The 21369-nt window shown below is 48.9% G+C and overlaps 1 protein-coding gene across 2 annotated transcripts in view; it reads left to right on the top strand.

Annotated features, from left to right (window-relative positions):
- Positions 1-21369, top strand: part of SYN3 (synapsin III) — a 419516-nt gene that overhangs the window by 120645 nt on the left and 277502 nt on the right. For both annotated transcript variants that reach the window (XM_081082855.1, XM_081082856.1), the window contains one exon: positions 5957-6048. In XM_081082855.1, the coding sequence (XP_080938981.1) occupies positions 5957-6048 (92 nt within the window). The remainder of the gene's footprint in view (positions 1-5956; positions 6049-21369) is intronic.

The following is a 21369-nucleotide window of genomic DNA, read 5'->3' as shown; positions in this document are numbered from 1 at the left end:
TTAAAATACTTTTCCATTTTTCTCCTCATTATGGTAATGTTTTTTTCTCCTACATTCTTGAGAATGTGGAGCATATTTATAATAGTTGTTTTAGTGAGCTTCCTAGTTTTTAACTTTCATTTTTGCTTCTCCCATGTGTCTTATTTCTGGTTCTGTTCTTATTGATTGATTTTCTTATGGGTGATCCTTTCCTGCTTCATTGCATGCCTGGTAATTTATGATTGAATACCATACATGTTACATTGTGAATTTTACATGTTAGCTGCTGGATTTTGCTGCATTCCTTTAAATCGTGCTGTACTTTGTTCTGAGATGCAGTTAAGAGTCTTGGAATAAAATCGACACCTGCAGGGAATGCTTTTAAACTTTTCTTCAGACATGTCTTCATGGAGTGACTTATCATCCCAGTGTGCCTGGGTCAAAGAGGTCCCCAGGACATGAGACTCAACTTTGGAAATGAGAGCCGAGTTCCTGAGAAGCAGGACTTTCTGATTTAACGCTAGGAAAGCTCCTAGCAAACTAGAACAAATTAAACATCCTAGATCTAGAGCGTGCTGTAGTCCAGGGCCACCTGAGTCCCACTACTACATGTTGAGGACACGACTCCCATTACCAGGTCTCGCACCGCAGCTGGGAGAGCATGAACTGTGTCCGGCCTGTGAGGAGTCCTGGAGAGTGTTGAGTCTGCTGGTTTCTGGTGGTTCCTTCCTTTCGTGCATGCTCAGATCAGCACTCAGGACTCGCAGACCTCCCTGGAGGTCCTTTTCCTGTGCATGCCCATCTCCTCCTATGTCCTGTCCTGCAAATTCTAGCCGCCTTGGCCTCCCGGACCTCCAGTCTCAGACTCCTCAGCTCAGTGAGACCATCAAGCCTGTTGGTATTCTCCCACGCTGCTCTGCTGCCTGAAAGCTGCCTCCAGGCAGTTAGCCGAGTAATCAGAGGGATCATTCCATCTGTTTCTCTTTGCAGAGATCATAATCCTGCCATGCCTGCTGTCCACTGGCTGAAAACTGTTTTTTAATATATTTTGTCTGGTTTTCTAATTAAGATGAGAGTGTAAATATAGTCCCTGTTAATTAATTGTAGCCATAAGCAGTCCTTACTCTTTATATTTTATTAGAGGCCCGGTGCACAACATTCATGCATTGGGGGGTGGGGGGTGAAGGGGGGGTCCTCAGCCCGGCCTGCGCCCTCTTGCTGTCTGGGAGCCCTCAGGAGATGTCTGAGTGATGGCTTAAGCCTGCTCCCCAGACCTAAGCCAGCAGTCGGACATCCTTAGCGCTGCCACTGTGAGCCCAGCTTCTGGCTGAATGGCACTCCCCCTGGGAGAGTGCACTGACCACCAGGGGGCAGCTCCTGTGTTGAGCATCTGCCCCCTGGTGGTCAGTGTACATCATAGTGACTGGTTGTTCTGCCGTTCAATCGATTTGCATATTAGCCTTCTATTATATAGTATACCTCAATATATAGATATTATTTAATATGTATATTATATTTGAAGGGGTTGCTCTTTTTCTGGTTATACAATTTTTTTGTACATTCAGTTTACTCTTACAAAGACAATGAAATATTTGAAAATAATATTAGCAACTGCCTTCTGTGTCTCAGCCCTGTGCTAGGTGTTTCATATCCATTATATCGAATCTTTGCAAAAAATTTTAAAGATCGATATTGCTGATATTATTGTCTTCATTTTAAAGATGTCAAACTGAGATTTAAAGCAGTGAATAAATTGCCAAAACTCAGTAGCTAATATATTGACCAGCTTACAGTTGAATGCAATCTTTCTGAATATTCCTGTATCCACACCACAGTGCTTAGAGTGTAGTATTCAAACATAAGAACACAATTAGGGCCAAAATGTTTTTAAGGTCAAAGGTTAAGTTAGGCAGAAAATTTAAGTGACTCTGTAGATAATGTTTTACAGTATAAGTGAATGGGTGGTGTTTTAATGTGTGTGTGTGTGTGTGTGTGTGTGTGAGAGAGAGAGAGAGAGAGAGAGAGAGAGAGAGAGAGAGGGAATGTGTGTGTGTGTGTGTGTGTGTGTGTGTGTGTGTGTGAGAGAGAGAGAGAGAGAGAGAGAGAGAGGGAATGTGTGTGTGTGTGTATGCATATATGTATGTGTTAGGTACAGTGAATGAAGGAGCCTTACCCAGCCACACTGACCTTCTTTGAACCCTGACACCTTTGCATATAATACTGAAATTGCATTTAATTTCCAAAATTATCGCACTTTTATTCCCCGGACTGTCATAACAAATTACTACAAACTTGGTGGCTTAAAACAACCCAAGTGCATGCTCTCATGGTTCTGGAGGCGAGAGCTCTGAAATCAAGGTGCAGCAGGCGGGCACTCCCTCTGGGGGCTCCAGTGCAGGGTCCTTCTGGCCTCTTCCAGCTGCTAGTGCCTCCTGGAGTTCCTTGGCTTGTGCCAGTGTAGCTCCAGTTTCTCCAGCTCCACATACCAAGGCCTTCTTTCCCGGGTCTCTCTCTCCCCTTCTCCTCTTTTGTGAGGACTTATCCTTAGATTCAAGGCCCACCTTCATCCAGGTTGATCTCCTCTTTTTTAAAAAAAATATATTTTTATTGATTTCAGAGAGATAGAAACATCAATGATGAGAGAGAATCATTGATCAGCTGCCTCCAGCACACACCCTACTGGGGATGGAGCCCGCAACCTGGGCATGTGCCCCAACCAGGAATTGAACTGTGATCTCCTGGCTCATGGGTCAGTGCTCAACCACTGAGTCACGCTGGCTGGGCCAGGAGGATCTCCTCTTGAGATCCTTAATTTCCTCTGCAAAGACGGTTTCCAATAAAGGTACCATTTGCAGGTAGCACTGGTTAGGGTTTGCACATATTTGCGGGGGGGGGTGTGGCATACAGTTCAACCCACGACAGACTCTAGGGGAGCTCTGAAGCGCTTCACAGTGGCTGCTCTTTAAGTTCCTCTCAGGAGGGCTCCCCTGCAGCCCAGGCATTGACCTCCTGTAAATACCCAAACTCCGTGATTGGGAAATAACTCCAGACACCCGGTCTGAGCAAGATGAATGTCTAACGTGGATGCCAAGCCTGAGGGTGTTTCCTGTCCAAGTATCTTTCTTTGCATTTGGGTCTTTGCCACCTTGAGTCAGAAAATGCTATCACCCAAGATTCTGATTCACTCCCTTCCTTCATCTGCTCGGTGCCCAGCTCTCCTATGTTGCAACTTTCTGCTAGCCTCTGCTAACCTTTTTCCCTCCAGAAACTCAAGCATCCACTGTTCTTGCTAATGCTTCTTTGTAATCTTGCCAGTGAAGTCTCTTAAACACGACGGGACTGTGTTTTTAAGGCGTTAGACTTAATAACCAGGTCGTTACCACTGTTTACTAACCTGGGCTCATTAAGAGGGCTCTGTGCTTTTCGCCTTACCGCAGCATAATGAGGGTATTAATTAGGGCAAGAGACATAGCACTCTGGGTTTGCTCTAAGGCCGTGGTTCTCAACCTTCTGGCCCTTTAAATACAGTTCCACATGTTGTGACCCAACCATAAAATTATTTTCGTTGCTACTTCATAACTGTCATGTTGCTGCTGTTATGAGTCATAATGTAAATATCTGATATGCAGGATGGCCTTAGGTGACCCCTGTGAAAGGGTCGTTCGACCGCCAAAGGGGTCGCGACCCACAGGTTGAGAACCGCTGCTCTAAGGCCATTTGGGGAGATGGCTCGGGCTTTGGTCATAATTTCTGTTAAAATGTTTCCAAGGGGATACATTTCAGTCACCAGGAAATGATATTTCCCTTCAATGTCAACTCCTTTTCTCTTTAAATGGGTTGCTTTTAGGTCTGTAAAATTCCCCACTGTAATTCACCTAATGCCTCATTGAACTCAACAGCAGAGGCTGTGGGGGGCAGCGAATGAAAGCACGGGCTGGAGCCAGACAGCCTGGGTCTACATCCTGGCTCTGCTTCTTCCTGCGTGACATTGGGCACATTAATTTCATTTCTGGCTCTTTTTTTTTTTTTTTAATCTGGGCAAGGGTGAGGATTAAATGAATGTAAAATGCTTAGGTCGGTTTCTGGCACACAGTGAGTGCCTTATACATGTGAGCAGTTATTTTTAAAAATTTATTAAATCCAAAGAACCTGCTTTTGCTATCTGCTGTGTAAAAGGCATGGTTTAGTGCTCTGGTCTTTCTAGGATGGGGTTATAGGTTGCACGCTGTCTCCCTGAGATTCGTATGTTGAAGTTCTAACCCCTCAAACCTCAAAATGTGACCTTATTTGGAGATAGGAATTTTTCAGAAGTAATCAAGTTAAAATGAGGTCATGCAGCAGGTTCCAATCCAGTGTGATGGCTGTCCATAGATAAAGGGAACTGGGATACACAGACATGTGTAGAAGGAAGACGAGGTGATGAAACATGGGAAGAAGGTGGCCATCTGCAAGCCAGGGAGAGAGGCCTGAAACAGATCCTCACAGCCCCTGGAAGGAACCATCCCTACTGACACCTTGATTTTGGACGTCTAGCCTCCAGAACTGAGAGAAGAAATTTCTGCTTTTAAGCCACCTTAAACGTAATAGTACTTTGTTATGACAACTTTAGGAAATGAATCCAGAGGGTCATGACACACATCGCTGTCTGCTAGGAGGGATGTACTATTCCATAGTGCTCCGGTTGCAGGCAACAGAAATTAACGAAATCTCGCTTAAGCAAATAATAAAACAAAGATGAACTGATAATGATACAGAGGCATCTCATAAAATCCAAGGGCAGGATTGCAGCTGGCACATAATGTCGACAGTACTCCCCATCTCACCCTGGCTGGGGGGCTCTGTTGGTTGGAGCATCATTCAGTGCATCAAAAGGTTGTGGGTTAGATTCCCTGTCAGGGTGCATACTAAGTTTCAGGTTTGATCCCCAGTCAGGGCATTAATGGGAGGTAACTGATCGATGTTCCTCTCCCTTCCCTTCCCTCACCTTCCCTCCCCTTTTCTCTCCCCCTCCACTCTGGTTTTTTGTGCTTCCTTAATCCAGATGGCAGAAAACATGGTCCCCATTTGCACTTGGGTTTGTGTATTAAAGCTACAGCCCCCTAGAAAGGAACTGCATGGATCGCTCAGCAGATTCTAATTCTAAGGGAAGGGCATCATATTCCCGGCCTGGGTCAGGCGCCAGCGCTACCAGCTGGGACCAGGGGAACAGTATTTCAGTGCGCAGACATGGTGCTCCTACTGTAACCACATGGATGGAGTGGGGAGGGACCACGACCTAAAAAGGGAACTGATGGCAGGTAACCTGAGGAGGCTCCCTTAACAGTGCTGCGTGCTCACCTAGCTGCAGTCCCCACCACAGCCTTGCAGGAAGCTGCAGAAGGCCAGGGGAGAGGTCATGCTGACAGCACTTGGCCTCGTCTGGTCCTGGAGCTAGAGTTTCTTTTTTCACCTTCAAGCAGGTAGAAATTAGTCATGGTTGAAAGCATGGGTCTTTAAAATATATATATATATTGATTTCAGAAAGGAAGGGAGAGGGAGAGGGAGATAGAAACATCAATGATGAGTGAGAATCATTGATCGGCTGCCTCTTGCACGCCCCCTACTGGGGATCGAGCCCAAAACCGGGGCATGTGTCCTTACCGGGAATGGAACCATGACCTCCTGGTTCATAGGTTGACGCTCAACTACTGAGCCACACTGGCCGAGCGAGAAAGCACGGTTCTTTGAATCAGAGATGCGTGGTTCCAATCCAACTTTGCCTTTTATTCATTATGTAACCTTGGCCATGTCCCCAAGCCTCTCGGCACCTTAGCTTCCTCATCTTTCAACAAGGGAAGTAAATAATACTGCCAACTTCCTAAGTTTCAAGTGAGCTATTAATGGGTCCGTGGCAACATATAAGTGCCCAATAAATGTTAGCCGTTCTTAGCGTTATTCACATCTGCTGAATCATTCTTTGTTTTGCTTTCTCCTTCAGGCCGAATTCTCAGAGTTGAACCTTGCTGCCTATGTTACTGGGGGCTGCATGGTGGACATGCAGGTCGTGAGAAATGGTACCAAGGTGGTGAGGTAAGGAGGACTGACACTCAAGGCCCCTTCACCTGTGGGGGATTCCTCACGGAGCCAACCCCTCCATCCAGCGGCCAGGCCTTACTTCTGAGCTGCTGTGCTTTCACATGTAGAATGTCTGCTCTCCGAGTGTCAGGTGTTGTTGCCATAGAAATGACGAGTGGCATGAACAATATGGGGCATTAACTGGGTGCCCTGGCCTGAGCCATGGGCTTGGGGAGAAAGGCTGCGTTCTATCCCTGGCTTTGTGGCTCTGTTTGGGTGTGTTTCCCCATCTCTTACCCCCTGATTCTCGGCGGCAGCATGACGATAGCAGCACTGAAGTAGGAGGCACGTCTGTGAGAGCATCCTAGTCTAAAGTGCAGCACAGATGTAACGGCTTATTTTAATGAGCTACGTCCTGCTTCCAGCAGTATGGCAGATGGCATGCCCCTCCCAGGACATCAAACCTAAAAGTGCAGGATCTGATGTTTTCCAAGAAATCTGTGTATGATGTATGCTGAGCTGGAGGGAGAGCGAGGGGATTCTTGAGAAGCCCAGAAATGTCAAGAACGTGGAAATGCACAGGAGAGAGAAATGGTTGTGCTAATAGAGTCCCATCTAGCGAAGTACCCAGAGGATGGTGCACGCTAAGTCTTGTGAGGGTTTCGATGGGGAAGAAATAGGACTCAGATTTGGGGAAGTGGAGAAAACAGGAAGAACTTGGAGGAAAAGATGGCATTTATTCTGAGCCTTGTTAGATCGTGGGATGGGGGAGTTCTATGCATTCCACGGATAGGAAACAGTCTTTGTAAATGCAGACAAGCAAAAAAAAAAAAGTGTGTCTGGGAGATTATTACAATTCAACTAATCCAGCCATCATTTCCCGAGTGCCAGCCTTGTACCAAGAAAGACATTATGTGGCTTCCTAATTCCAGTGATGGTGGACAAGGTTATTTGGACTAACTCTCCCACCGAAAACAACTTAAGAACTGGTTTTAAATAATAATAATCTTCAAAGCTTTCAAGGGGTTGGCACGACAAAGAGTTACCCAGAAGAGAATGATGTGGAAATGGAAACCCAGAGAGAGAAACGAGTACGAAAGCTACCTTTTCCCCAAGAGTCTTTCTAAGTCTGGCAAGTGTTAACGTTGGTTTTGATCACCAATCAGGGCAAGGGAGACAGAGATCAGCACCCAGGGCCACTCAAGGTGGGGAATGTGATGATAGACCGTCCCCACAGTAAGCTGAGACCCAAAGGATACACCTTCAAGGTGAATGTGAATTACAAGTCGATGAACCCTCACAAGTAATTGCAATTTGGACTGCAGTTTTATTGGTTTTCCAGGGACTCTCACGCATGGTAATCCCAGACAGGCCAGCAATAAAGGCTGTCTTGTGTAGAGCAAGGCGCTCAGCCTAGGCCTCAAATAATTATTCAATTGATTTTTTTTTGTACAATAGCTAGCACAGAGTCAAAGATAAGCAGACACAGACACCATGAATGAAAGGAAACAGAACAATAGACAATAGAAAGAAGCCCTTATAGCTCAGGGTACTGGAATTATTAAGGCACTGATTCTTAAAATTTTTAAAAATCATACATATTAAGTGGGAAAAAATCAGGTTTGAAGATATATGCAGGGAATAGGAAACTATAAAAAGTTTCTGCCCGCCCAGCATGGCTCAGTGGTTGAGGGTTGGCCTATGAACCAGGAGGTCACGGTTCGATTACAGGTCAGGACACATACCCAGGTTTCGGGCTTGATTCCCAGGAGGGGGCGTGAAGGAGACAGCCTATCAGTGGTTCTCTCTCATCATTGATGTTTCTCTCTCTCCTTTCCTTTCCCTTCCTCTCTGAAATCAATAAAAAATATATATTTTTAAAAAGAAGTGACACAACCAATTTTTTAAAAAACCAAATAGAACTTCTAGAAATGAAATGTACAATATAACCCACATCATTGGATGTGTTGTGTTTAACAGCATATTAAACACCACTGAGAAGGTGATAATACAGTGAAATGTAGAGCTAAAGAAATGACCCCAAATAAAGCACAGAGAGAAAAAAAAGATCGGAAATCTAGAAGACATGGTTTGGCCATGTGAGAGGATCTAACATTGAATCAGAGTCTCAGACAGAGGGAGAGTGGAGCAGAGGCAATATTTTACGAAACTGTGGCTCAACATCTTTCAGAAAGATTCCAAAACACCAACCACAGAAGCGCAACAGGTTTAAAGGAGAATAAATAAAAAGACTACCAAGGCACCAAGAGACAATAGTGTAAGTGCAGAAAGGTGAAGGAAAGTAAGTAGAGCCAGAGTCAAAAAGGCAGCTGCTCTGATGGGACTAACAGACTAACTCAGCTCCCAGGCGGCAGCGGGGAGAGTATCTTAAAATAATCGCCAACCTATAACCCCATCCTCAGGGACACTTCTTTTATGAATGAAGGCAAAATAAAAACATTTACAAAGGAAGACCCTCAGTTAGGGAAACTGTAAAGCAGTGGTTCTCAACCTTCTGGCCCTTTAAATACCGTTCCTCATGTTGTGACCCAACCATAAAATTATTTTCGTTGCTACTTCATAACTGTAATGTTGCTACTGTTATGAATCGTAATGTAAATATCTGATATGCAGGAGGGTCTTAGGCGACCCCTGTGAAAGGGTCGTTCGACCGCCAAAGGGGTCGCGACCCACAGGTTGAGAACCGCTGCTGTAAAGTATGAGCTTTAGGCAAAAATAAAAAAAATAATCCCAGAATAACCTAAAGCATCAAGAAGGAAGAAGAGCAAAGGAGATAAATGTTACTAAACATTGTCTTCAGAATAATGGTAATGATGTCTTAAGAAGGATTAAAATACGAGGGGTTAAAATATACACCAGTGAATTAGTAGGGACTCGGGGGGTAAATTAAGGTGTTCTGAGGCCCTTGTATTATCAGGGAGGAAAGTCAATGTGTTGATTAAAAACAAGCTTTGAAAAATCAAAGATGAACTATTAGGCACTAATTCTTAAATTTTTTCCTGCCCTAGCGGGTTTGGCTCAGTGGCTAGAGTGTCAGCATGTGGACCGAAGGGTTGCAGGTTCCATTTCGATCAAGGGCACATACCTTAGTTGCTTGGTTACCAAAATAAGATGGTAGACTTAAATCCAAATATTGGATTGATATCAGATTGATTCCTGGCTCTGGTTGGGGGGTGTGCGGGATGCAATAAATCGATGTGTCTCTCTCACATCGATGTTTCTCTTTCTGCCTCTTTTCCTCCTTTCCACTCTCTCTAAAAATCAGTGGAAAAAATATGCTCGGGTGAGGATTAACAACAACAACAAAAAAAGATGAATCGTGTAATTTCTAAAAAAAAAAAAAAAAAGAGTAGTACTTAGCCCTGGCTGGTTTTGCTCAGTCCAGTTTGCTCAGTGGTTAGAGTGTTGGCCTGTGGCACTGAAGGGTCTCGGGTTTAATTCCAGGTCAAGGGCACGTACCTCTGTTGCAGGTTCCCCAACCCCTGTAGAGGCGCGTGCAGGAGGCGACCAATTGATGTGTCTCTCTTTCTCTCTCCCCCTCCTCCCTCCCTTTTACTCTCTCTGGAAATCACTGGGGAAAATATCCTCAAGTGAGGATTAAAAATAAATGTAGGACTTAAAAAGTACAAGAGAAAAGATGTAAATAAAAAATGAAGTCAAGAGGAATGCCAGCATAGAGAAGGTGTTACAGCAAAATAAGATGGTAGACTTAAATCCAAATATTGGATTGATACCAGGTTGATATCACTGTGAATGGCTTGTGCAGCAGCACTAGTTATTAAAATATTGAACTCTTTCTATACAAGTTGACAAATAGCTTCTGCCCTGAGCCCTCACCCCACGGATGGGCATGGTCATTGGGTTGCTTTTTTGTCTCCCAGTTCACTACATTCCTGTCCCCCGGTCCATATCCTTATTCCTCCCGGGGTCAGAGGACGCCCAAAATTGTCGGGGAGACACAGGCTTGGAAGCAGTGGTGGAACCCCGAGAGCAGATGCTCCGTCCTTCTGTCCCTTCATGGCTGCAGATGCCCATGGCTGCAGATCCCCTAGAGCTGCCCTCTCATGGCCACTGGTGAGAACTGCAACCTCCACGAAGTCCCCTGTGAGTTGTTATTCTATCTCCTGTAGATCAGTAACTACATTAAATGTAAATGGGCTAAATGCTCTGGTTTACAGAGCATCTGCAGTGAGATTGCCAGAGTAGATTTTTTTTAAAATCCAATTATATTTCATTCAAGAGACTCATCCAAAACATAAGAATATAGAAATTTTGAAAGGGAAAGGATTGAAAAATAGATACACCATGTAACTAACTACTACTGGGCTAAAGAACGCTAGCCAATGTAGCTGTATTAATATCGGGGGTACAATGACTTCCAGATGAAAAGCATTGCTTGGGAAAAGAAAGAAACCCACTAGGAGAAAGGATTCATGTACCCAGAAGGGATCATTTTAAATGTACTATAAGCACCAAATTAAAATGCCACAAAACTGTACTTCAGCAGTTGGCAAAACTGTGATGAGCAATAAACAGTGCCCCGTCATGGGAGATTGTGAGAATGGCGCTACCTATGTATATTCATTCACTTCTCACAGCAGCCTCATTTTGCACATAAGAATATTTTTTAAAAAAACACAAAGAAACACAACAACCACCTAAAATGCAAAATTTCGGAATCTGTATATGTTCCTGTTTGGGATTATTTGTGCCTATGCCCTGCCCCCTCTCTGGGGAAGGATTGAACTGTCTTCTTTTGTGATGTGTAGGAACCAGAACATCCATCCCTTTAGTCCTCACACTTGCCTGCGGGTGAGAATCATGTGGGAATTGTTTAGAATCCTGATGCTCAGGCAGCATGTCAGGCCCGTTACACTGGAATCCCTGAGGGGAGGGTCTGGGCCTCGGTGGTTCCCATGGGCAGCCTGGTGGGAGACCTCGCAGAGGGCCCTCGCCTGGCCCTGCCCTGGGTGGTCAGCTGTGAGGCCAGGAGCCTGCTGGTGTGCTGCCTGAGCCAGAAACACCTCGCCAGATAGACACCTCCATGCCTCATGGCGGCCATGCCGTCTTCTAAACGGACAAAATTGTTTGCACAAATACATTTACTGCCATGTTCCGGGTGTTTCCTAATCAGCCAGCAGCCCAGCATTTAGGAAGGGCAGGCTTCGAAGACAGTTGTTATGATTGAATTGTGTCCCACTCCACCCCCACCGCCCCCAAAGTATTAAAGTCCTCACTCCTGGAACCTCAAAATGTGATCTTATGTGGAAATCGGGTTGTTGCACGTGGAATTACTTACGATGAGGTCACGATGGAGTAGAGTGGGCCCTTCATCCAGCATAACTGGTGTCCTCACAAGAAAAGGGAAGTTTGGCCAGACACAGGGGAATGACGTGTGATGGTGGAGGCAGAGATGGAAGTGCTACATCTACAAGCCAAGAGCACCAACGATGGCCATCAGCCACCGGAGGCCGGACACAGGCATGGAAGAGATTGTCCCCCAGCTCTCAGAAGAAACCAGTCCTCGCACTACCTCGATTTCACATTTCCAGCCTCTAGAACAGTGGTTCTCAACCTTCCTAATGCCGTGACCCTTTAATACAGTTCCTCATGTTGTGGTGACCCCCAGTTTCATTGTTACAAATTGAACATAATTAAAGCATAGCGATGAATCACAAAAACAATATGTAATTATATATGTGTTTTCCGATGGTCTTAGGCGACACCTGTGAAAGGGTCGTTCGACCCCCAACGGGGTCGTGACCCACAGGTTGAGAACCGCTGCTCTAGAACTTGGAGAGAATACATGTCTGATGCTTTAAGCCATCCAGGCCGGGGTCCTTGGTAATGGCAGCTCTAGAGAACAAATACAGCAGTGCTGCTCCCTGGCATGCCAGCTCCTGGAGAGCTTGTTCAAGTGCAGATTCTCAGCCCGCAGGACTTCAGGGAGGACCTGAGGCTCTGAATTTCCCACGAGCTCCCGGAGGAAGCCAGTGCTGCCGGCCCTGCAGACTCCAGTGTGAGCAGCCAGTGTGGATCAGCCACCCGCCCCCCCCCCCCCCCCCCCCCCGCGACGCACTGTGGGAGACCGACCTGGGGTAGTCAGGGCTGCGGGGCAGTGAGTGCGGGCACAGCCCAAGCCCTCGGATCAGGGCTCCCCAGGGCGGTTTAGATTTCCTCTGTCCAGGCCCAGGATGGTGCTTGCGGTCTCAGGCAGACAACTTGCTTTGGCAAGTCCCAGGTTACAGACCCGTGAGAACATGCACACCAGCCAGGTGCCCCCTGCCTGACTCACAGGGTGACCTGTAGGTGGGGAGTCGTTAGGATCTCCCTCAGGCACCCCGTGTGGGGCCAAGTCCTCTCTGTGGTCTCCCAAATAAGGGTGCTGAGCGCTGCTCTTGACGCCCAGTGTGTTCTTTCACAGAGACCTTCGGCACGCCCCAGGGTGCAGTGGGAGCGAGGCCTCCGTCCTCCAAAGTCTTGCTCACGGGGAGCACCTTCAGGGGAGGGGCCCAGGCTTCGTGGCACCCCAGACCATGCCTGGTTTTCTCCAGCATCTATTCCTTCTGTTTTGGGGAGCCTCGATGCTCCCTGGGGTGACTGACCCCTCTTTAACTAACTTGCAGTCTGTGTGGTGTCCGGAGCGGAGGGCACATGAGCAGCCCTTGGGGTCAGAAGAGCACGCTGGGCCCCGAGCCAGGCCAGGGAGGCTCCGTGGCGAGGCTGTTGCTGGAGTTTCTGGGTGAGACACGGGCATGCTGAGCTGGTGGCTGGGACTGCTGAGGGGCAGCTCTGTTTCTCTGAGAGGGGATGATCTGCTGAGGCTGAGGCTGAGGCCAAGGCAAAGGGAAACACAGCCGAGAGAGAGAAAGTCCGCAAGCACCTGATGATATATTCAGGGCCCTGGGCCCAGACTCCGCCCCGTCTTGCCCCCTCCTCCCACCACCACACATTTCTCTCCGATGAAACCAGCTGGAGTCGCACCTACAGCATTCACGAACTCTTATTTACTTATTAACAAACCCTTTATAGCATTTCCTACGTGCCAGGCGCTGTTCCAAGCACTTAACATGTATTGACTCGTTTCATCCCCTCAACAACCCTGTAAAATATGTACTGTTATAATCCACATTTTCTAGATAAGGAGGCTGAAGCGCCAGTAAGTTGGTTAAAGGAATCAAAGTCTCCAGCCAGTAGGTGGCAAAGCGAGGACTCGAGCCTCGAAGTCTGACCCGGAGCCGGTGGGTGGCACCGCTGCCCTGGACTGCCCCTGTGAGGAGGGGAGGCTGTGTCATGGTCAGAGCTGCTTAAAGAGGCAGGAATGGAAGTAGAGTTACTAGACTTAGTCCAGTAGGTTTCATCTAGACTTGAAGGGGGAAAGGGGTTGGGACTCACTTGAAGTCCTAATTGTGGAAGAACTCAGCTACCTCCAGAGTCAGGGCATGGAAGCAGACGGGCACCAACCTTCCCTGCCTTCCTGTCGCCTGCTGGGGCCTCACTGTGGCCCGTGTCAAGCCGAGAGCAGTGAGCCAGAGAGCTGGGTTGCTGCTGTCCACAGAGGCCTGCCTTCTGGGGCTCGGAGCAAGGCAGAGGGGAGTGGGTGGGGGCAGAGGGACAAAAAAGAAAATTACTCTCTTAGGAAATCATCAAAACAGACTAAGTGCCCGTTCAAGTTCAGAGTCTCAGTAGTGCTTTGTAAACGGTAAAGGATTCCATTCGAGTTGCTGAAATCGTCAGTAATTGCAGGAAATTGATAGCACCCCTTACTCTGCTTTCTGTCAAACACCCAAACTCGGGGTGGCCTGCTCGCCAGCTCGAGCTGCGAAGAGCAACCTAGACGCCCCAGGTCTCAGTCAAGTTGCAGAATTCCATTTCGGAAGCCAAGCAGGGGCCACCCCAGGGCACATGAAGATTCGTGCTTCGTGGATGGCTGTGGCCACCCTGGGCCCACGTTCAAGCCTGGCTCCACAATGGAGCGTTTAAAGAGGCAGCCATGCCCATCCAGACGGACGGGATTCGAAACACGGGACAGGGGAAACCAAGAATGAGAAACACCCAGGAGGCAGCTGTTGAGGCCCGGCATTACGCAAGCCCTGCGCTCGGTCTCCAGCCGTAGGCCACCCCACATTACAGGCGCTCGGTCAGACCACAGCGGCTGATGCCGTGCGTCCACTCATCACAAGGTCGGACCTCGAGAGGGTTGAAGAGAGGGAGCCAGGAAGCCTAAGTAACCCACGACCTCGAGGAAAGGCATCAAAGACTCAGTGCACACCCCCTCTCCCCCAGGACCACCCCAGACGTACTGTCTCCAGGGGGGATGTTTGGGACAAGATGGAAATGCTTGGGCCGGTCCCAGAGAAGAGGAGATTGTATTCAATCTTAGAGGTCTAGCCTTAGGAGAGTCCCTTAGAGTAGCGGTTCTCAACCTGTGGGTCGCGACCCCTTTGGCAGTCGAACGACCCTTTCACAGGGGTCCCCTAAGACCATCCTACATATCAGATATTTACATGACGATTCATAACAGTAGCAACATGACAGTTATGAAGTAGCAACGGAAATAATTTCATGGTTGGGTCACAACAGGAGGAACTGTATTTAAAGGGCCAGAAGGTTGAGAACCACTGCCTTAGCGTTTCCTAGGTGTTCCCATTTTGCAGATGGGAAAAGCAAGGCCTGGGTGACTGTCCAAATCCTCCTAGCTCCAGAGCTCCTGAGCTAGGAGCAGCTCTCAGGGTTTCCGATCTCTGTCCTGGGACCTCTCAAGCATCCTACCAAAGAGTGTTCTAGAATAATGTGCCTTTACTCTTTATCTCTCATGCATTGTCGCCCAGTCTTCTGAGCATCCCGAACTTGGAATTTCAAATTACAGATATTCATGCATTCAACAGATATTATGGAGCACATTCAGAGTGCCAGCCACAGTCGGGCAACTGCTACGAAGAGCATGGTTTCTGCTCTGCGTTCTTGGTCTGTGTCTGTTTGGAAAAGTGCTCCCTGTAGCTCTTCTAAATGGTTAACACCCCCACTGAGCTTTTCCTACTTTCTGTCCTTTCATTCATTAAAGATGGGCCAGAGGATACAGCCGTGGGCAACACAGACAATGGCCCTTGTGGAACTGAGATTTAAGTTGCAGAAAACGCACAGCAGACAAGAGAGCAAACATGCATTCTAATGGCAGGTCGTGAGAAATGGTCGAAGCCAAAGAGGAGATAGACGGGCTGGTATTCGAGACAGTAGGGTGAGCAGGGGAGGCCTCCCAGAGCAGAAACCTAACAAAAGTGAGCCTAGTGAGCCCTGTGAGTTTGGGGAAGTGTCTCTCTTTCTCTCTTCTTCTTCTCTTCTCTCCTCCTCCCCCTCCTCCCCCTCCTCCTCATCCTCCTCTCTCCTCCTCCTCCTCTCTCCTTCTCCTCCTCTCTCCTTCTCTCTCCTTAGAGTGGATATGCACTCAGGAGAGGGGCAGCTTTGGGGACAGAAGAGGCAGAGAAGGGCCCAGCTGGTGTGGCTCAGTAGTTGAGCATCCATGAAGCAGGAGGTCAGAGTTCGATTTGCAGTCAGGGCACATGCCTGGGTTGCAGGCTCCATCCCCAGTTGGGGGTGTGCAGGAGGTAGCCGATCAATGGTTTTCTCTCCTCATTGATGTTTCTTTCTCTCCCTCTCCCTTCCTCTCTCTGAAAATAATACTAAACATACACATATTAATTTTTCATTTTTTAAGAAGAGGCAGAGTAGCAAGGCAGAGACCTTCCTTGGCTTGGCACACTCCAGTCCATCAGGGTCCTGTTTCCACACCTGCTTCTCTGCCTCGCCCCTGCAGGTGAATTCCCCCCTCCTTTGTAGGTGGGGTGGCTTCGTGGCCCAGAGCCCACATGCGGGGCAGGGCCGACTGCCAGGGTGGGGCTGGCTCTGCCTTCAACAAGCTGTGAGGCCCTGGTCCAGTCTCTCTACCTTTCTGGCTCTCGGCTTTTCCACCTGTGAAGTGGGAACAAGGAGCCCTTACTTCCGAGGGAGATGTGTGAAGCAGGTGGAGTGAGTCTGGCGGACAGTCTTTGCACCTAGTTTTTCTTCTTCGTCACCTCCCATCAGATTTCTGATCAAATGTCACTGCTTCAGGGAGGCCTTGCCAGACCCTGCTCTCCTTGCTCTTCAGGCCCCACTGTGCATTTTTTTCTGTGAGCATTTATCACTGCCTGACATTATAAATAGATGATGTGTCATTGATCAATTGAGAGGGGGTAGATTATATAGATACATTAATATATTATTATAACAACTAGAGGCCTGATGCACAAAATTCGTGCAAGGGTAGGCCTGCCTTCCCCCGGCCGCCCGCAGGCACCCGGGCCCTGGCTTCCCTTGCATCCCCAGTCCCTCAGCCTGGCCTGCACCCTCTCGCAATCCAGGGCCCTTTGGGGGATATCAGACTGCCGGTTTCAGCCTGATCCCCTGGCCTGTGGGGATCGGGCCGAAACTGGCAGTCTGACATCCCTGGAGGGATGTGTAGTGTGTGAAGCGACAGGTGGCCTACAAGGAGCCCGAGCCCAGACTGGGCGCTGCTCCCACTCATCCTGGCCCCGCTGTGCCTGCCGCTGCCGCTCGGTAGCGCTTCCGGAAGCAGGAGAGACTCATGTCACCACAGCTACACTTGCCAGCCATGAGCCTGGCGTCTGGCACTCGTCAGTCGCTTTAGCGGTGCTCCCGCTGTGGGAGCACACTGACCACTGCCTGAAATTGTAAGTAGATGATATATCATTGATTTAGAGGGACTAGATTATGTAGATACATTATTATAATATTATTATAACAACTAGAGGCCTGACGCTCCTGTCTTGAGCGTCTTCCCCCTGGTGGTCAGTGCACGTCATAGCGACTGGTCGTTTGGTCACTTGGGCTTTTATATATACACTGAGTGGCCAGATTATTATGACCACCCCATCAGTACTTCACTGACACTTCCCAAAATACTGAATATCGAAAACTTCCTAAGCAAATACTCTCAAGGTTTTATTATTATTTGCATAACTAATTCACTTCATTGTACTGATGGGGTGGTCATAATAATCTGGCTGTACAGATGTAGACTAGATATATACATTAATATAATATGTTAAATATGATATATAAAATATAGGACACATTATACTATAGATATTCTATTATGAATTTGTTTTGTTCCCACTCTATTCCCAGCCCCTAGAACAGCATCGTTCACCTATCAGGCTCTCAGTAACTGTTCAATGAATGAAGGCATGAACCAGCCCTTAACCCATGGCTGGGTGTCCGTGTTCTCATTACTGTTTCTCATTGTGACTGATTCGGGAGGGTAATGGTTATTATTTACTTCTCATGTCTTCCATTGGACTGGGCCTTCCTTGAGGATTAGGTTAAGGGCTGTTTTTCCAAATTGTACCCTCAGTGCCTGGCACAGTGCCCACGTCTTTGCTGAAAGCAGACCCTTCAAAGAAATAAGATTCCCACAACTTTGCAAAGCAGAGTGCTCATGGCGGAGAGGCCTCCAGCGCCCGCTTGCACCCGGCGCGGACTGCTGACCAGCACACCGCCCACCGCCCACCGCCTCCTCTCCCCGGCAGGGACAATGAGTCATTGAGGGTCCCGGCACAGCAGCCTTGTGGGGGGAAGGCGTCCATCTATCTCTTCGCCCAGGACCTTTGCCCTCCCCAGTGCCGGAGAAAGCAGGATCCCGGGCCTTGCAGAGGTGGGGCGTGGGAACGGGAGAGAGCCGCCCAAGAAAGAGACAGGGAGAGTCTGTAAAGAAATGCCAGGCCCCGCTGCCCATGCGTCTCCGGCCAACAGGCCAGCGCAGACCTGCCAACTCCCCCGGGAGAGGGAGCGGCACTCTGACGAGAAAAACACTGCGGCTTCTGGTTCCCATGATCAGAGGTGGATGGAGGAGACCTGTGGGGCCACCGGGAGCTCCTGCCGCTCCTGCACACCTCCCCTGCTGTCGCCGGGCCAGCGAATGGCCCCAGCGCTGGGTCCCACATCCCGGTCCTCCCGCTCCCACCTGGGACGCGCCCCCAACCTGGCACAACCCACTGTGGGGGAAATTGCCCCGATGCCCACCGCACCGTTTGGCTTTGGCGTCATGGCCGCCTTCTCTCACTCAGAAGCAGGCACCTTTGCTAAAAGGCCAGTGGGTCCCGGGACTTCCCAGTGGCAGGTAATTCTATCCCCTTTGGAAAGAAACGAAGGTGCCCTTCTGAGAAGGGCAAGGCCTCATCCGAGGTCACACAGCTCACCAGTGGGTGCGTGGGATTCAGACTCCCATGATGTGACATCACACTACCCTTCTCCCGGTGGGCACGGCTTCATACTGGGGAAAACACCACTGGTGTCAAGAGTCCTGGGTTCGAATCTTGACGACTCACTGTGTATACGACTGCACAAGTAACCTCACCTCCTGGTTCCCAGGTTCTTCCATTGTGAAGCGAAAATAGTGGCTGCTTTGAGCACGAAAAGGGAGAAAGTCCGTGGGTGCCTGGAACACCATGGGTGCTCTCCCCCTGCCCTCTCTGCCCCTTCTTCACCCTTCCTGGTGGGAGGGGGAGAGAGGAGACCGTGCAGGGCCCGCTCCCACCCCGGCAACATGGTGGAGTGATCCCTGACAAGTTGCTAAACTGTTTTTAGCCCCTGTTTCTTCATCGAGGCAGGTCCATCTGCTTCCCGGGCTTGGTAACCCACCAGTTCAGTGGATTTCACTCCTTTTCATGAACGTGAATCATTTAGAAAACCCCTGCCCCACCTTTAAACTGTGGTTGCTTAGATCTTATTCTCATCAAGTCGGATTCCTGGGTGGGGCCTGCATGTTATGTTGTTCAGCTCTACCTGTGAGATTCCAAGACCAGGAGTCCAAGGACCCACTTTGAAAACCACTGCCCACCCCGGCCGGTGTGGCTCAGTGGTTGAGCATCAACCTATGAACTAGGAGGCCATGGTTCAATATCCAGTCAGGACACATGCTCTAGTTGCGGGTTCGAGCCCCAGTGTGGGGCGTGCAGGAGGCAGCCGATCAATGATTCTCTCTCATCATTGATGTTTCTATCTCTCTCCCCCTCTCCCAAATCAGTAAAAATATATTTAAAAAACTAAAAACCATGGCACAAGTAGCCATGACGAGGAGCCGCAGGCAGACAACCAGAACACAGGACAATATGTTATTTTAATGTGACCTTCATAGTTTTAACACAAATGTGGAAATTTTGCAGCAGGCGTAAACAGACCCATTTGAACTTGCCTCGAGGAGCGAGAGGTTTGGTGTCTGGCTCTCCCAGGGCTGACCGTGGGGCCATGGAAGGTCATTGTTTCCTTTCTGAGTCCATTTCCTCATTTGTAAATGAGGGCGGCAGTTCTACTTCCTAGGACAGTTGAATGAATCGCAGCAGGTTTTGTGCATCTTGTGCAAGTTTTGTACATAAACGTGTGCATGTCATATACTCGGTACTGTCTGACGTAATGTATGCATGTTAGGGGTCATGTGAAGATGAACAATTTTTTCTGGGACATTTCTTTATTTTAATAACAAATAATATGTGCTGCTAAACCTGTGTCCTGGCATTCGGGACTGTATCCTTTACCTTCTGTAGTGTTTATACCGATGACAGTCAAGCGTCTGAGAACAAAGTTAGGTCTTGGACAGTCAGCCCCTCACTCAGCCTCAGGGAGCGGACCATGGCTACCATCCCTGGGGTATACGGGGTCTGTCGACCCCTGAGATTTTCCTACTGATGGTGACCATGTGTGTTTCTAACCTTTTCTCTTATCGGCTTAAAAAAAAAAAAACACCTCTAGTTTGATAATACCACTCTCGCTCTCTCTGCGTCAGCCACATCAGCTTTGTCTGGGCTCTCCTGTTCTCTCCTATCACCGTCCTCACCTATTCTGTTCCATCTGCATGGACAGTTCTTTCCTCTCCGTCTCACCTGGAAAACTCCTGCTCATCCCTCAGCTCTCAGCTTAGTGTCGCGCCTTCAGAGTCACCGCTAGCACCTCCTGGAGTGATATTCACCGTGCCTGTTCTCAGCGGACTCGCCGTCGGTCTTCTTGGGGTGAAGAAGGAACCTATGTGAACAGCTGTTTCAAGCACTCACTGTGCCTCAGGCATTGTGCCGGATGCTTTACATTGAGTATTTTCTGTTTTAAAAATATATTTTTATTTATTTCAGAGAGGAGGAGAGAGGGAGAGAGAGATAGAACCATCAATGATGAGAGAGAATCTTTGATCGGCTGCCTCCTGCATGCCCCACACTGGGGATCGAGCCAACAACCCCGGGCATGTGCCCTGACTGGGAATCGAACCGGTGACCTCTTGGCTCCTGGGTTGACACTCAACTGCTGAGCCACACCTGGCTGGGCTGCACTGATTATTTTCAACTGTTGCATCCTTCCTGCGTGGTCAGTATGAGGAGCTGCATTTTGTAGGTGGAAAATTGAAGTTCAGACAAGTTCAGTATCTTCTTACCCAGCATCCCACTGCTCATGAGGGGCGGAGTTGCTGTTTGAATCCAGGTCCATCGGAATGGAAAGCCCATGTTCTGAGCACGGTGCCACGCCTGCCCCCTGCTTCTTCATGCTGGAGCCAGTGTTTGGGCCTCTGTCAGAGGCAGGGTGGGTGGCAGGGTGCTGGGCTTTCCGGGTGGGTGGGCTGGTGGCTGCCTGTTTCCAAGGGTCAAGGGTCAGGGAAGAGGTTGTTGCCATTTAATTACGTGCAGCAGCCGCTCTGCAGTGGGGCGGTTACCACATTTGTTCACCATATGATGGCTTGGCTCCCAGTCAGGTCCCCAGAGAGCCATGCAGCCGTCCTTACTACCATCCTCTGTGCTGAGGGGCCGACGCATAAAGAGAAGAAGTGATCACGTGGCTTGCATTGGCTCTGGGCTATGGAGCTTCCTGACTGTGCCACCTCCACGCTGCTCCCCTCCCGCAGCTTCCCACCGCCCCTACCCTCCCCGCTCTCGGGCATGGGGCAACCGAGACCTTTCTTTGTCTCTCCTCCAGCCCATTTCTTTCCTCTCCCTGTGCTTCTCCCCAGCAAATGCTGAGGCAAGAGAAGAGGAAGGGTCTCCGTGTGAGGTTGTGCAGCCTGTGGGTGCCTTCCAATGGGGCCAGACGCCCACTGGTCTCTGATCACCTGTGCTCTGCCCTCTGACTGATGCATGCAAAGATGTCCTGTAGGAAAAGGCTGGAGAGTGTGGCTCGGGGAAAAGACTGTTCGATAGCCCTGGACTTGGGCAACCAAACACCTCCTCCCTCCTTGGGGTCTGTATTCACCAAGATGCCGGGACTGCAGACGTCCTGGAC

Source organism: Myotis nattereri (genome assembly GCF_964212035.1).
Source record: "Myotis nattereri genome assembly, chromosome: 2".
Lineage (NCBI taxonomy): Eukaryota > Metazoa > Chordata > Mammalia > Chiroptera > Vespertilionidae > Myotis > Myotis nattereri.
Note: the sequence above shows the minus strand (reverse complement) of the source record. Positions and strands in the feature narration are given on the sequence as shown.